The sequence below is a fragment of the Saccoglossus kowalevskii genome, chromosome 8, assembly GCF_978046115.1.
Source record: "Saccoglossus kowalevskii chromosome 8, keSacKowa6.1, whole genome shotgun sequence".
NCBI lineage: Eukaryota > Metazoa > Hemichordata > Enteropneusta > Harrimaniidae > Saccoglossus > Saccoglossus kowalevskii.
Window position 1 is genome coordinate 7,877,733 of NC_140648.1, and position 16,844 is coordinate 7,894,576.

General features: G+C 36.8%; 2 protein-coding genes across 4 annotated transcripts in view; one reads left to right on the forward strand and one right to left on the reverse strand.

Annotated features, from left to right (window-relative positions):
• Window positions 1–14,515, forward strand: part of LOC102800559 (P-selectin-like) — a 31,292-nt gene extending 16,777 nt beyond the window's left edge. The window contains exons 13-19 of one of the 3 annotated variants that reach the window (XM_085502117.1): window positions 1,764–1,961; window positions 2,860–3,048; window positions 6,048–6,251; window positions 7,755–7,931; window positions 8,226–8,408; window positions 8,992–9,152; window positions 13,019–14,515. In XM_085502117.1, coding sequence (XP_085358243.1) covers window positions 1,764–1,961; window positions 2,860–3,048; window positions 6,048–6,251; window positions 7,755–7,931; window positions 8,226–8,408; window positions 8,992–9,116 — 1,076 coding nt within the window. In that variant the 3' untranslated portion in view covers window positions 9,117–9,152; window positions 13,019–14,515. The remainder of the gene's footprint in view (window positions 1–1,763; window positions 1,962–2,859; window positions 3,049–6,047; window positions 6,252–7,754; window positions 7,932–8,225; window positions 8,409–8,991; window positions 9,153–13,018) is intronic. The other 2 variants (XM_085502118.1, XM_085502119.1) reach the window with 2 other exon arrangements.
• A 320-nt stretch (window positions 14,516–14,835) lies between these two features.
• Window positions 14,836–15,872, reverse strand: LOC100367325 (uncharacterized). Its single transcript, XM_002739055.4, has 2 exons — window positions 15,661–15,872; window positions 14,836–15,313 (listed from the first exon to the last, which is right to left on the reverse strand). Exons 1-2 carry the CDS (start codon window positions 15,743–15,745, stop codon window positions 15,096–15,098), a joined length of 303 nt encoding a protein of 100 aa, XP_002739101.1. The 5' UTR covers window positions 15,746–15,872; the 3' UTR covers window positions 14,836–15,095.
• Window positions 15,873–16,844: the final 972 nt, after the last annotated feature.

Here is a 16,844-nt window from a genome sequence, read left to right on the forward strand (position 1 = left end):
AACTTTTCAGTGGCAAAATACACAAACGTGAAATGCTCGGTTACTTAAAAATAAAAAATACCCCGAAAATTACAGAAACATCGGCAACGAGATGCTGTTTTTAAACACCGCGGAAAAATCACGCACTCTGCGATGCCATCTTGGTTACCTTAATCGGACACCCCCTTGTCAGCTAGCATGCATCTGTAGCGATGTCGCAAAGTACGTTGTACGGCCGTGCTCGGCGACCTATGGCACTCTATGAATGAGGTATTTCCAGAGGTCAGGGTTCGTTTTAATTTTTATCGACCCATCGCGTCTGCTCGTAGTTGAATGAAACCTGTTTCGATTTACAATAGTTGTCTTTCATTTCGACTTTTTCTCACCGGCGATTGAGTACAAAAACTGTGAATAGCCGTTGTGTAGCAAAATATTACGGCCCATTTCAACCTGGCCGTCTAACTTCGCATGATCCATTTCACTGGAGATCGTGAAAAACTGCGTCATACAGAGTATTTGTTAAAGGTTTGAGGAAAGGTAAATTTAGACTCAACCCACCCAATGGGGATCGCTATGTTTATATAACTGTATGAATATCTCATCGGCTTTACGTAATCCATTGTGCCCCTCCCTAAGTGGAAAAGATAAGACGACGCCATGACAGTTTTCACGCAAGGTTTTGACTCCGCGGACGATTTTACGTCCGTTTCCCTAGTATTCTAAATATTTTTATTTTATTTTTTTATCTGACCATTGAACATCGGCAAGCGTCGGTGTATGATGGATTTTGGCATGTCGTCGTGATGCAATAGCCATTTTTGTGGAAGATTAACGTCACTTTCATAAAACGGCCATTATTTCCGTTCGTGTTTTCTGGTTGGTTAGAGAGATTGAAAATTAATTAGCTCCCACAGTTTTTGTCAGTTTGTCTTGACATTTTCACACTATTTTGACAACGTCTCTACGAACAAAAGGACGTCTGGGCTTATTTTTAAAGCTTTGCATTCTCGGACAATGACATTCGAAGTGTGAAATACTGACCGGAATTGACTATACGGCACACATCCTGCTTGACAACTTTGTAATATGAAAACAAAACATACTAAATAAACGCCTGGACGCCCATTTGTTAATAAACAACTGATAAACGTTGTGTGAAAGTTTCACTCAAAATAAACAAGAATTGTGGGAGCTATTTAGATTTGAACTTCCATGCTAAACTGAAAAACACAAGTGGAGATAATTGTTAATTTGCATAACCATTCTCTCAGTAAGAAGTTTGCTAATGCTCATAATTAAAATGGCTGTAACAGTTCCAAATTTAAACCTATTATAGTTTTGTAAAAAGTTAAATATAATGCATAATATGGAGATCCCGTCATTACTTTTTTTCACCATGTTTATTTTTTATTATTTATGTACAGCCTTGCTAAATCTTGCTAAGCATTCAAAAGTAAGAATGTTTGTACCAGTTTTCTATATTTTAAAATCGACTTTTGAGTATGTTCCACTATTCACAATGCTGTGAAATTTTAACAGTCTATAGCCAAGACTGTTTGGATAATAAAAAGCAAAAAAAAAGAAAATTCTCTCTCAAGTGCCCACGAACCTGCATCTATACCTTAAATCAGTTGCTACTTTGTGTTCTAACTAGACACACCTCGTCTTAGTCTCCCCTACTCCACGACCCGAACCTTTCCCTACAGAATACAATGAGTAAATACCGGTATGTAATATTAAGACAAACTTAAAGAGCATTTTCTGGTACGTATTCGTTATCATAGGCGAAGCCAATAGAGAATGTCCGCGCCTACATGCGCCACCAAATGCAGTGATCATGTGCTTTCCTGACGACCCCATCGAGGAAGGAACTTATTGCGACTATGTGTGCAATGCTGGGTATCAGCACGTCAGTGGCCCTAGGCGAACTGTGTGTTTAGGAAGGGCTGGCTGGACAACGGAAGAACAGGCCGTGTGTCGGGGTAAGTTATTCTCAATTGGTGGGTTCACATCTGGAAATAAGGCTTAGGCTTGCCTAAATTTTAGGACGGCATAAATTTGTGTGTGCGAACATGAATCAAATAGGGGTTTCAGACCAGGGCAATATGAACAAGCTCCAGACAGACACGATAAAATAAATAAATAAAATAAATAAATAAATAAATAAATAAATAAATAAATAAATAAATAAATAAATAAATAAATAAATAAATAAATAAATAAATAAATAAATAAATAAATAAATACTGAAACAGAAAGTGGCAGAAGTGGTGAAAAGAAATTTGAGACTGCTGGGGTGTATTTTTAAAGCAATCGAAGTGTGGGGGAAAATGAAAACTTTTAGTTTTTCCCATGTCCTCAACTAGTTATTGTCTTGTTGTAGTGTTAAATCTCGCCACTGTCACCGAGTTTAGATTCAACATTTGAAAAAAAGCATTTCTCAAATCAAATTGAACTTTTCGTTTGTGTCCATTCTCCCCGCCATCGATGACTCTAATTAGTTGAGGCATGTACTTTAGCTCCATGGATGGGAGAACTCTAGCGCAATTTGATACATCAACTGCTACAGGCTATTGCTGCAAACGCATTTAATTAGGTTAGGTAGGTCGATTATTTACCCCAGACGCAAATAAAGGCTACTGACCTTATGTTTTTAACTATCTCGGTCGGATTGCTGAAATAGCCTTCTTGTTGGTTGCCATGTGATGATTATAAACAAGCTGCAACTTGTTTAAAATGCAGCCGATTGCCGAAAAAGTTTGCAAAACCAACTATTCGGGTCATGTCAGTCCATTTCTCTAATCAGTCGTTACCAATTTCTGCCGTACTATATAACGTACTACAATAAGTTGGTTGTATTTGATCATTTCAACTCTACAGCGAACCCCTGTCCTCGACTACCTCGAATACCCAATGGTGATATAGATTGTAGCAGAGAAGACAAATACCTTGTGAGTACAAGATGCGATTATCGATGCCACTCTGGATACACATTAACGCCAGATGCAGTTACAACTGTACGAGTGTGTCGAGCAGATGGTACATGGTCTGGAGTACAAGGCCGTTGTGGTAAGTGTATATAATTAGGGATAATAATATGCAAGCTGATGATTTCAATTCATAGTTTTCTGTTCATATGAACATGATGATGAAAATATTATTTATAGTAAAGGTAAATTCCATGGCGGATGGCTAAAAATTATGGTTACAGGCCATATGACCGTCCCGCGACCCCGACTTACGCCAAATTAACAAACGATTGCTACATCTTACCTAGACTGCGCAGTCGGGGCGATTAATTTGTTTTTGTAGTTTAAATAAAATAACAAATTTCGCAAAATGGAGGTGTTAGCGCGAAATCACCCCCGACTGGTTTATTCTGCATGGCCCTCTATCGACACTGCAGGAACCAGTCGATTTTTCAACGGGTAATTGTGATAATGAGTATTCTAATTGACAATCATCTAAGCCAATTAATTACAACGTCCCTTCAACTGACCTCTGACCGAGAAGACGTCGGCTGATTGTAGCCGATTTTTTTTAATTCTACGACTAGTACGAGTTACTTTTTTACACATTGTGATGAATTAAAAACGACGACTACGACAAACACGAATTTCAACGTGCCGCCATGTTGGGTCTGCAGGGTGACTTTTACCATGTTGACCTCATTATGCACGTATTTCCACGCCCACCTCATATGTGTATCATGAATATTTAATAGCAATGAATTTCCTGCAGAATAAACCAGTCGGGGGTGATTTCGCGCTAACACCTCCATTTCGCGAAATTAGATAGAATAGAATCATTCATGAAGGCGTGACAATATCATATAAATCATTATCCGATAATTATCGTCTAATAAAATCTAATGAAATGTTGTCATCACTAACTCGTGTTTTTCTCCGGTATTATCGTCTAATAATGTCTAAGTTAGACACTCATGCCTGGACAACTATGAGGGCAGTTGGTTTAATAATGTCTAATAAAATACATGTATAAGTTAGACACCGATGTCTGGGCAACTATTGGGGAAGATCGTTTTTCTCCGATATTATAAATAATATTGATATAACGAACTGCCCAAATAGTTGCCTAAAGAGAGATTTCTAGCTTAGACATTATTAGACGATAATATCGGAGAAAAACGAACTGCCCCAATAGTTACCTAAAAAGAGTTGTCTAACTTGTACATTTTAGACTTTATTAGACGATAATATCAATATTATCGATAATATCGGAGAAAAACTAACTGCCCCAATAGTTGCCCAAAGAGATGTCTAACTTAGACATTTTGAGACATTATTAGACGATAATATCGATATTATCGATAATATCGGAGAAAAACAAACTGCCCCAATAGTTACCTAAAAAGAGATGTCTAACTTAGACATTTTAGACATTATTAGACGATAATATCGGTATTATCGATAATATCGAAGATAAACTAACTGCCCCAATAGTTGCCCAAACAGATGTCTAACTTAAACATTTTTAGACATTATTAGACGATAATATTGATAGTATCAATTATATCGGCGAAAAACGAACAGCCCCAATAGTTGCCCAGACAGACCTGTCTAACTTAGCCTTAGGTTCTTCGCGTAATTAGGTGTTCGTATGCAAGGGATTTTTCCACACAAAAACGACGAATTAGGCCGAATTTTGTTATCGGTTGGCTTAATATAACCCCAACGGACCGTATTTTTGTGAAAGATTGGTATTTTTGTCCTGATTTGTGAGGAATCTGAAAAACGCGTTTCACAACTTGTCTCTTATTTAGTTTTATGCGTCATTCAAGATAGCGGCCCCCATGTAGTAAATATCGTATTTATTTTATTGTCACGTGTGCGCCAGCTGACTGTGGGGACAACGCAGGATTCGACGACGATATATGGTATTGTAATTCTTCACTATGGGTAAATAAATTACAGGAGATGATGAAGGTAATTTCGAAAGCTACAGATTTGTGCCGAGTGTACACCAACCACTGTATTAGAGCGACGGCGTGCAAAGTCTTTCGGCCGGAGTTGAGACAAGGCATATCATGTACGTGTCACAAAAACGATGCGAAAATCCGATCTTACACCATCAAACTTACCCCAGAACAACGACAAAACTTGTCAGTCATACTGTCACAAAACTTTGGTTATACCAAAGGTATCCAGGTCAGATGTTGGAACTGAGGTTGCTGTGCCGGTCGCCGTACATGATACACCGCGTCCCGCCGCGTACCGCTGAACGTCAAATATCCACAGTTACAAGTAGTATGATGAGTCACAAAACCGGTTTATTTCACAACTGTACTTTCAATGGGCAAATTACAGTCCAAATTGTACAAAAACCGGAATGAAAACGTGGCCAAACTGTACACAACCCTGTATTTCAAATCGCGTTGTGCGTCAGTAAAAGGTCAGAAAGGCCATCCTTTGTTATGCTAATTTGTGTTTACGCTGCTCTATTCAACGTGGACATGTTTTTTTTCATGTGGAATAAAAATTAGTTTGTATTCAATTTGAACTGTGTTGCGCATGTAATTTTTGTATGCATTCAGCGTACAACTACATACTGTTCTTATAAATATTCATGTTCAAGGGCCATAATCATGATCTTTTAGTAGATGAAAGTAAACTCTTTTTTACAAGTTTTATCGAATTGTCAATGTATTGGTATAATACAATAGCAATAACCCCCGCCGAAGTTGGGTATACCACTTGATATTGCACAATTCACTCCATATATGCACTCGCCTGCGGCTCGTGCATATATGTCGTGAATTGTGCAATATCTCGTGGTATACCCGCCTTCGGCGGGGGTTATTGCTTAAGTAACCCACGTTTTCAGTAGTGTACGTAGTGCGATTAGTGGCATCTGAAATTCACAATATCTTACTTTACATTGCCTAGTCACAAATGTTTACAATTGATATACTTGCGATGCATAATTCATATGATTGTTGTTAATGATGATTGTATGGGAGATTACTAAATCACCTGGCGGGCGCCCCCGTATCCAATACACACACTGTAGTTATTTTGTGTTAGTTATTATATCGTGAACATTTGCAGAAAACAACCCTGTGACTGGCGGCACGTGTTCGAGGTTGCGCAGGCCCTCAAACGGCGAATTGGAATGCGACTACAATGACAATCGCGTTGGTACCATGTGTGTGTATACATGTGATGCGGGTTATATATTATCCCCACGTAGTCATGGAACAAGAGTTTGTCGACATAATTTAAGATGGAGTCTCACGGAACCCGTATGTGAAAGTGAGTAGAACTGACCACGTGACAGTTTAAATTATTTATATCGTAGTCCCTTTTACGAGCGGAAGAATTTTTGCTAAACAAGCTGTAATGAAATTGTACCTAAGTATATGTATTTAGTGACATTTGCACTCCCACTGTTGTGAAAAAGATTATATTTCCTATACCTAATAACTACCTGTGTACTAGAAAATCACACTATAACATTTATGAAAATAGTAACATGTGACGTAAACATGTTAAACACACACACACACACACACATACTTGTATTGCAATATGTTCCGAGGACTACATTGGATTAACTTTTAATATAGTTGAATTAACTTTTAATATAGTTGCGATATGAACTCGATTAAAACGCGTTCCTATATAGGGTTGCGTTTTAATTGGAGTTTAATTAAACTCAATTACAATGCAATACAATGGAGAATTGCATTTTAATTAAGTTTAATTAAACAAGAGTTGAATATCCCGTGACTGAACATAGAAATGTTTGCGAAGCTTAGGTTTAGTATCGGGGTAAGGTATGGTATAATTGTATTAATATTAATATAACGTGAACCATACCTTCCCCCGATACTAAACCTAAGCTTCGCAAAACGTATTAATAATCGAATTAACTATTAATATAAATTATGTTTTCCGAGGACTATGAAAAAGGTCCTCGGAAGGTGTGTATGTCCTCGGAAGTAGCTATATATCTGTATTTTTGTCCTCGCAACATATAGCAATCCAAGTACACACACACACACACACACACACACACACGCATACTTGTATTGCAATATGTTCCGAGGACTTCATTGGATTAACTTTTAATATAGTTGAATTAACTTTTAATATAGTTGCGATATGAACTCGATTAAAACGCGTTCTTATATAGGGTTGCGTTTTAATTGGAGTTTAATTAAACTCAATTACAATGCAATACAATGGAGAATTGCATTTTAATTAAGTTTAATTAAACAAGAGTTGAATATCCCGTGACTGAACATAGAAATGTTTGCGAAGCTTAGGTTTAGTATCGGGGTAAGGTATGGTACAATTATATTAATACTAATATAACGTGAACCATACCTTCCCCCGATACTAAACCTAAGCTACGCAAAACGTATTAATAATCGAATTAACTATTAATATAAGTTATGTTTTCCGAGGACTATGAAAAAGGTCCTCGGAAGGTGTGTATGTCCTCGGAAGTAGCTATATATCTGTATTTTTGTCCTCGCAACATATAGCAATCCAAGTACACGCACACACACACACACACACACACACACACACACACACACACACACACACACACACACACACACACACACACACACACACACACACACACACACACACATCTACTTAGTTATTTTCAATATTACTCTTGGCATTGATACGTGTGTTGTTGGGCGTTTATAATTCTCTGTATGATATCAACAGCGCACTGCGTAACATCCAACATAAAATCGTATAACAAATCATACATGCACTCTATCCATTGTTTTCTAGGGGAGAGCCAAAGCTGCCCTGCTCTGCGAGATCCTCCCCATGGATCAGTGCGCTGCACAGGATACAATGACAGAGACCAGTGTGAATACACTTGCGATCAAGGTTACACACTGACAGGTGCGAGAGTGAGGACTTGTAATGGAGAACGATGGGGTGGAACGGAAGCTGTTTGTTCAGGTATGTATTGTCTTAACATGTCGTGCGATAATAGCAGGTAAGCAGGTACGTCAACTAAAATGTAAACTAAAACCGTTCACCCGCCCACCCGATTTATAAAAACGACGTACTTGCCAGTGTATTATAACGATTTTTCATCGAACCATTATAAACTAGAATATTCAACAAAAATTCAAACAACACTTATATTCCATTGGAGCGTAAATAAATTATAACCACAGTAGAAAGGGTCGCTATTGTGTCTTCATGGTGACCAGCATTTATGATGTGAACGCTGAATGCTGTTTATTTCAGCAGGTCAGAGATGTGATCCCTTGCCGAAGCCCCTTAACGGCGAAGTTGTATGTTCTGGTGATTACAATTATGGGGCGAAATGTGAATACTATTGCAAGATTGGATTCGTTGTTACCGGAGGTGCCTATACTAGATACTGCGATAGAGATGGTTCGTGGACTGGAAGAGCAGCAACGTGTTCAGGTATACATACAGCACAGTCAGCTGGCACAAAAGTGATACTAAAATAATTCCTATTAATCTACTGATATTTACTCTATGAGGCTAACCACCTTGAATACTGCTTGAAATAACGAGACAAGTTAAGGTCTTTTTTTTTTTTTCGTTTCTTACAAATCAAGGGAAATTACAAAACTTTCACAGCCAAACGATCCGTTGAGGCAACCGTTAACAAATTCGAGCACATTGTACGTTTATGATCATTACACAAAGATCCCAGAACACTTTTCTTTTCTTTTTTAAACCGAAATATTTATCTAACTATATGGACGTCGCTGATTGGTTCCTGAGTTGATGATTATTTTGTGTTGGTATTGGGGAATTACTCAGTTAATACGTAATATATGCATAATCACCGCTCACTACGCCCCAATCATTTATATTGGATATTTAAAATATGAAATTAAACGCAACATGAACATGCTTTACCAATAGTGTTAAGAAAGTATTGTTCTGCCTATCTAACATATTAAGAATTAATTTTATGTGTTATTATGCGCATCATGTTTCATCGTTGTTTTTTCCCAACTCTTCATTGCCTCAACAGTTATTCAAGTAACATGCAAGACACAGTATAGCTGTAGGAGACAGTGCCCGTATCGCAGTTGTTCCGGTAGTTATACGCGCCTCAAGAGGGCGATAGACACGATTAAATATAGACCAAAGCCGTAGAATAGATGAAGCTGGATCACAGAAAAACATTAGTATGTATGTGCATCATATTTTTTGCTTTAAAACTGAAATACGATTCGAATAACTGAAACACGTGGAAGAATAAAAAGCTATTACCCGCCAAGTTCAATCTCTCTGATGTGCATTAATTCGCATCCAACGAAAGTGATCTTAAAGCGCGACAGTCATCGCGCTGTGCATGTGCGACATTTGTGTTGATATAAACGTTGATTTTCCCACAATCCAATGCATTCTTATGGAAAGTATGAGGTTTTACCTGGTTGCGACTTGCACTAATTACCACCGGTAACTCTTTCGATACCTTCCAACCACCTAAAAAATACCCAATTAAAGCTTCGTAACGTCTCAGTTTGTACTCGTTGATCTGTGCAACAGTCAACATTTTTGTTTATATGAGTCCCATATATCACGCGCATGCGCGGAGCGACGACTACCGCTCTTTAATGTATCAACATCGCCTCATACGTATTTCACACTACAGTTAATGATAACCCGCTGTTCATAAGTGTGTTGCATGCATCGTGTCTAATATAATATGAACACCTACCCCTCCATATATATTTACCCCAAAATGTGAACATTTACTTTATTTAATGCGCCACATACAGTCATGTGGTCGCGTCGTGTTTAGTCATTTGCGACGTACAACTCGAGGTGGTAAATACATTGCTTTCGCGCAATTCGAAAAGAACGCGGACCGACGAATGAGTTGCTTCAAAACACGTTAAGATTGATAGGGTAGCGAAGTCATTGATGAATTGATGGTTTAGTAATGGTATTTGCCAGTGAAAGTAAAAACGGCAACGAAAGGCGAATAGCTACGCAACAAAAATGAAAAGCACTGAGTTCCACAATCATGTTTATATTATGTCGAAGGCCACTCTGATTAAAATCTGATGTATTGTACGGCGTGAATCTATTTTATATTTTTTACCTTGTGTTATTACTTATTATTACGCACATATATAACGAGATTATAACGAGAGTTCCCCTCTGACTGGTTCAGTCAAACAATCATATACCACTTTCCATAGCGCGCCTGGTAACGTCACCGGTCAGAAAAAGATCCCAAACACACTCAAATAAAATGGCGGATTCTACCAATCTTAGCGATGAAACGGATCGGGGAAAACACGGTTTTCGGTAAGTTTATTATTGTTAAATGTAACAATTTTTTATGATTATATTTTGAATGGTTCCAGTTTAGGCACAGGGAACCCAGGAACTATAATCAACTGCAATACGCAGTCTCTATGAGCGGGGGGGGGGTTATCGGCTGGTATCTAGTGTAAGAAATAGACAAGGGATGAAGGCTCCAGCCAGCTCACATTTTTTTAACTCGAAAAAACAGACGAAAAAAATAAAAATTAAAATCTAAAAAAAATACCAGGTTAAAGAATATTTATTAGTTGCTCCTTCGAATTTCGCCAAAGCCTTACTATACCTACATTTTACCGATATCTGCAGAATAAATCAAGAAAACTACACAAATTGACTCCATTTAGGAATTCCTAACGGTTAGTCCGAACGCATGACACAGTTGGAGGCGTGGCCTGTTCAGCATTTGTCAACAACCAACCACAAGACTGGTTACGAACCAGTTGAGCAAGGCTAACCGAGTCGTGACCTCGATGTGGTTCGTAACCAGTCTTGTGATTGGTTGTTGACAAATGCTGAACAGGCCACGCCTCCAACTGTGTCGTCGTTCGGGCAAACCGTTAGGAATTCCTAAATGGAGTAAATTTCTGTAGTTTTCTTGATTTATTCTGCAGATATCGGTAAAATGTAGGTAAGGCTTTGGCGAAATTTGAAGGAGCAACTAATATTCTTCAACCTGGTATTTTTTTTAGATTTTATTTTTCATTCTTTTCGTCTGTTTTGTCGAGTTTAAAAATGTTAGCTGGTTGGAGCCTTCATCCCTTGTCTATTTCTTACACTAGATACCAGCCGATACCCCCCCCCCGCGCTCATAGGGAGTGCGTACAGTTGATCATAGTTCCTGGGCTCCCTGTGGTTTAGGTCATTATTTTGCGGGATTATTCCGGGAGACGTTTTCCCACCGGTTCGACCATATAATTACCATGGCCGTGGCCGTTGTACAATCTAAATCTGTTGCGTTCGAATAAGTTTGGGGATTCATTCGATTGTTGCATTATTGCACTATAGCTGTTTATAGTGTTCTTATCATTACGATTTACTTATTTTTTTGTTTCCATTCTAGTTAATTATTCCCAGTGTTTGGCGTAAAGTTGAAGCAATGGCTGAATAAACGAACCTTGGCTGGCGAAGATGGAGCAGGAAATGTACACATTTGTTGGAAATGAAGAAACAAATTTTAATATAGTGAAAAAAATGTGAATATTGTGGAATCTCATCTATAAATAAAAAATACAATTTTCCATTAATGGTTTATCAACTTTGAAGTTAATGTAATGAGTTGTACAGGAAGATTGTCCGCAGAGTATTGCTACTCTGCAAAGTGTGAATTGCAAAAAATGTGATACTTAGAGCGAGAAACTGGCACTTTATCGCAGCTCATCTATACTTGATATCACTCACGCCAATAACGGATATTTTTCACCGTGGTGGTGGTGTGAATTTTGAAATAAAACAGTTTAATGACGAAAATTCAAATTCTCACTGATAAATGGTGAGAATTATCAAAGGTCAACACATATGTCAAAAATCAACAAAATATCACTAATATCGATGAGAACATGAAGTCTTGTCAAACTGCAAAATGTGTCTGCTTCTCACACTTCACAAATTTGATGCGGGAGCCACTGTGAAAGTATTAATACTGCAGTTAATATACAATTTTAGCATACTACTATATTTCTGTGTTGTATTGTGACAAACATTGCGTCAATCGTAGAAATGTCTCCCCTCGGACATGTATGCTCAGTTTTGTGCAACTGATAAAAAAATAAGAGTCAAATCCGAGTGCAGTGGGCTCTCGCGATTACCAAAAACTCTTAAAGAACTGCCAGTAAATAAATGATACATGATAATTTAAAACAAAGCAAAAGAAAATGTATAATAAAAATAAATTATTATACACATTTAAAAAAAATAAAGCCCAAACTAGGATTTTATTTTAATCAGATTGGTCACTGATACTAGGATTGGGGTGCTAATATAGTATTAATCTGAGAGAGAAAAAACTACTGTGCCGTGCATGGTGTCTAATACATTTACACACATATTGTGTTTTGCTAATTTACTGCCCTCTCTCGGCGTATTATTGTATACATCCAAATACTAGTAGCAAAGATTACATTCCCACATTGCGGGTGAAATCTAATGAATATTAAACCAAAGGAATCCCAATCGAAGTTATAAATGTAAATACAATTCAGACGCATATTTTCTTATTTTTCAATGGGCTACATGAACTGGGAGGAATGTGAATTCACCAGAAATTAAAATATACAAATACTTAGTGGATCGGAACACTGTAAATAAATGTGTGTTTTTTTTGTAATTCAATTCACTGAAATTTGCAGTATGTATGGCAATTCTTTTTTTCAGGTTTAAAATTAAATTATAATAATAAATCTATACTATGTAGTGTGATTTTGGACGGGGTTCAGTTGTCTCCAACTTTCAAATGTGCCAATACAGTGTCAATTGCTACAAAATATTGTTTTCGAAGCGCAAAAATCAATCGACGTATATTAAACAATCCTGTCAACAATCTGAGCTGTGTTGTCCGCATGGCTTATAAAACTCAGCCGCTAAGATCAGACTCAGGTTTCCTAGATTTTTTTTTTCATGTTTTATATTTCGTTTTTTTTATCACGCTCATTAATAATAATAATAATAATAATAATAATAATAATAATAATAATAATGTTATTTTTTTCTTTTCTCACACACAGAAAACGATTTCAGATGACAACTGTACCTAGCCTGAGTAGTTACCCTAATTTTGTTTCCACACCTCACATGGAACGTGCCTGAACCATAACACAGCTGGAAAGGGAACCTTGGAATTTAAATAAAGAACTGCTCGTTAGTCTCTGGGCATATCTGTTTCGCATTTTTTTACAAGTTATATGTGCCCGCCGGGATTACATGCCGTGAGACTAATCGAGTGGGACTTGTCTGCGTCAAAGAATTGCATGCAAATTTGATTGATTGACGCAAATCTAAAGTACCTCCATATGCTAGGTGTCCCGACCGATTCAATTCAGCAGGCCGATCATTCATAGAAGTTACCGTTTACCACTCGAATAATTGCTTTATAGTGTGTATACTACGAATCACTACCGCCATCACCAATTAGAACACATATTGTAACATAGCTCTAGCACTAACGGTTACACACCAACGCTATGATCGAATAGGGCGATATTTTAATATGGATAACTGTTTTTGATTATGTTTAATATTTTTGTTTGGTATTATATTTTGATAGGGAAAACATAATATGTTTTATCATACAATAATAAAAAGCTTATGTTGACAGCAACATAGCGTTGTGAAAATTGCATGTAATTTACCTAACATGAAATTGGATGCGTTCGCGCACTTACCTCTTCACAATTTCATTGAACGAATGCTTTTAGGGTTACTGGCAATACCGCTTTTTTATTTACCTGTAAGTCATACTAAATTATTTATATCAATGATGAAATATCAAAATTATTTAATCCTTATCAAAAAATCATCCATATTGACTTAATAAAATACATTAACCGCACATTGTCAGTTTTTGACCGCTTACACGTTGTCCATACGTCATTCATATTTTAAAAAAAAAACAGCCATTCTCCGAGAGACCGATAAATTGAGGCATTTCGATATACTTTCCACTGTGTATGGTGACAGTGCTACAACGAACACACTGCTATATAGTTAGTCAAAAAGACAGTGACATAATTACGGAATGTCATTCGTTGAGTTTAAATTTAATAATGGCAATTGAATGATTTTTTAATCAAATAAGTCGATTCTTTCAGTGCTTATGCTATCGATGTTTTTCGCATCAGAATGTGTTATAATATTGTTATATATCTGGTGCGCTTTGTCATTATCTGACGAAATAGCTGTTAAGCGATAAGGTGATATACGCGATATAAATAGTTAAATCATGATAACTACTTTTTTATTACATACATAAATATTACAAGAATGTCCCATACTACTAGTATATGTTTATATAGCTTCGAAAAAAACAACAATTCGCAGTGTTACAAATATACGTCAAATATTTAATGTATTTACGGTAATTGACAAACATCACCCCACCTCACCCGTGGTGTTAGGCTATTTCACAATTACCACAGTATGTATTTGTTGTTGTAAGTTTATTCACTGCTAATTCGTATGTAATCATGGCTGTTATTAAACTGTCACATATATTACAAACATTACATATATTTGTGTAGTGCATTTTGTGAAACAAAAATAACAGTATAATATGTGCAAACCCAACAACAGGTTTGATAAATATCTGGGTGGGTATGTTCAATTCGATAAACTGTATTATATCTCCCCAAATGTAGTCGTTGAAATGCAAGAAACCATACCGTAAAAATGTCGGTTAAAATCGAGAGCTTAATCTAAAGAACCCGCCCCATTGTCACTATGAAACAGTATGTGTATGTATTGAAATAGTAGTTATTACATTGTATGAATTTACACGTAATGTGTATTGATAAATAAAAGTAAAGGTCAAGTATATACATTCATATTGTCAACTATAAACAGACGGTTGGATATTTATTCAAGTTAAATACTATACATATCGAAACTCGTTGTCCCAGACATTAGACAAACATGTCCTACTTTCTATCCGCAAATGGCGTCGATACGAGAGAGTGTAGAAAATATTCACATGTCACTGTACAACAGACGGTCCGATTTACATGAGTTTATGATCCTTACAACACACGAGTAGCGGATGTGGAGTGCCACGTAATGCATGCGTGTCAATTCTAGAAGTGTTCCTACTTAAGTACACATCATATTCAATTCATCTTCTGTGAAAGATGATTCCGGTCTGCAACTCCACGCTTCTGGGTCGTACACGTCACTGGCTGGTGGTCCACAAGGAATGGACATGAAGGAACCATCCGAACACGCGTAGAATGAATGGCAGTCGTCGGGATTTGGGTAGAGACCATCACTGGGGCAAACGAATCCTTGGTACTCAGTCACCAGTTGTTCATCTGCAATAATTTTTTGAATTTCCGTTAAGTATTATATGTACAGCGCATATTTATAATATATATAGCTAGGAAATTCTAAATAAATAAATAATGATAAGAATAATAATAAATAAAGGAATCAGATCTGTCTTGTTACCATGTTTCTTTTCGATATCATAAGGTCCCAACAACAAAAAATACTCACTAATATAGTGAAAACTACAATTGTGTATTGTAGCTATAATCACAATAAATTAATTAATAGTATAGCTAGTGTGGTGACGTAAGTGATTGAAATATTAAGCGAAGTTACGTGTAGCTAAATAGAGTCACAAAAACAACTAAAAGTCAAACAAAATATCACTCACCGTCACAGGGATATTCTTGAAGACCAAAGCATAAAGTAACCGCTACTGAGAATAACATGAGACAGACGACAACTCGTGGAATCATGGCTGAGCTCCAGTGCGTGATTTCAACAGAGACGAGACGGAGTTCTTAACTCTAAGTGCACAGAACCAGTGTGGTGGGTCCAGTGAGAGAATTGCTAATATACGATCTCTTGTTTTCATAACCTCGGGCGGCAGTACGACAGATGATTCTAAAAGAACGTTAACATATTTTAATGATCATTGGATGAAAAATGTGTACCGTACAATATGGAATCTTTTATTACTACCATATTTACGCGAATACGTCATATGAAATGCTTTTTATGAGATGTTCAAACAGGATAATTAACAACTTGCCACTACAATGAACACATATTCATTGTGCAAATGTGCGTGTCAACTTCTTGGAGTAGAAATACACGGATAGACGTTGTTTTATAAACATCTACGATACACCGCGATTTCATATTGTTGGTGGTGTGTGGAAACAACCTACCATATCGTTTTTCTGTCGACGAATTTATAACAGTTTATCCCCAATAATAGTTATAATAACAATAATAATGATTGTACCTGTTACTTTAATAGTTGCCATGACCACGATGATGAGGTCTCAGACCAGGCTCTATGGTGGGCGGCTTGAGGAATTATGAAATTGAAGAGTGCCACATCGTTAAGATCGGAAGTGTGATGAGCAACAATAGGTTGCCCATGACTACCACCTTTTAGCTCGCACTAGAACTTGACAATTGAACAGTGCCGTGATTAATGGGTCATACTAAAGCGTAACAATTACAGCCACCATAAGCGATCAAATGTATCCTAATAAATGAGAATCCAATTAAAGGCACGTTTATACGTCCTCGACATGGCCGGATTGTTACAATTGTATTTTATGTTCTCTTGAATTTTCTTTGTGTATTCGTGTTTTATGTATCTTTCTAGAGTGGCATTGAACGAATTATTTTTTTTCTATTTTTGAATGACATGGGTTTTATCTTTAAGGCTTTTAAAATGCAAAGTTATATTTTTTTATCCATGTATCCGTGTTTTTTATGTATTTTCCCAGAGTGGCATTAAACGAATTAATTATTATTTCTATTTTTTTGATGACATATTTTTTTATCTTTTAAGGTTTTTAAAATGCCGCTTTCAAAAAA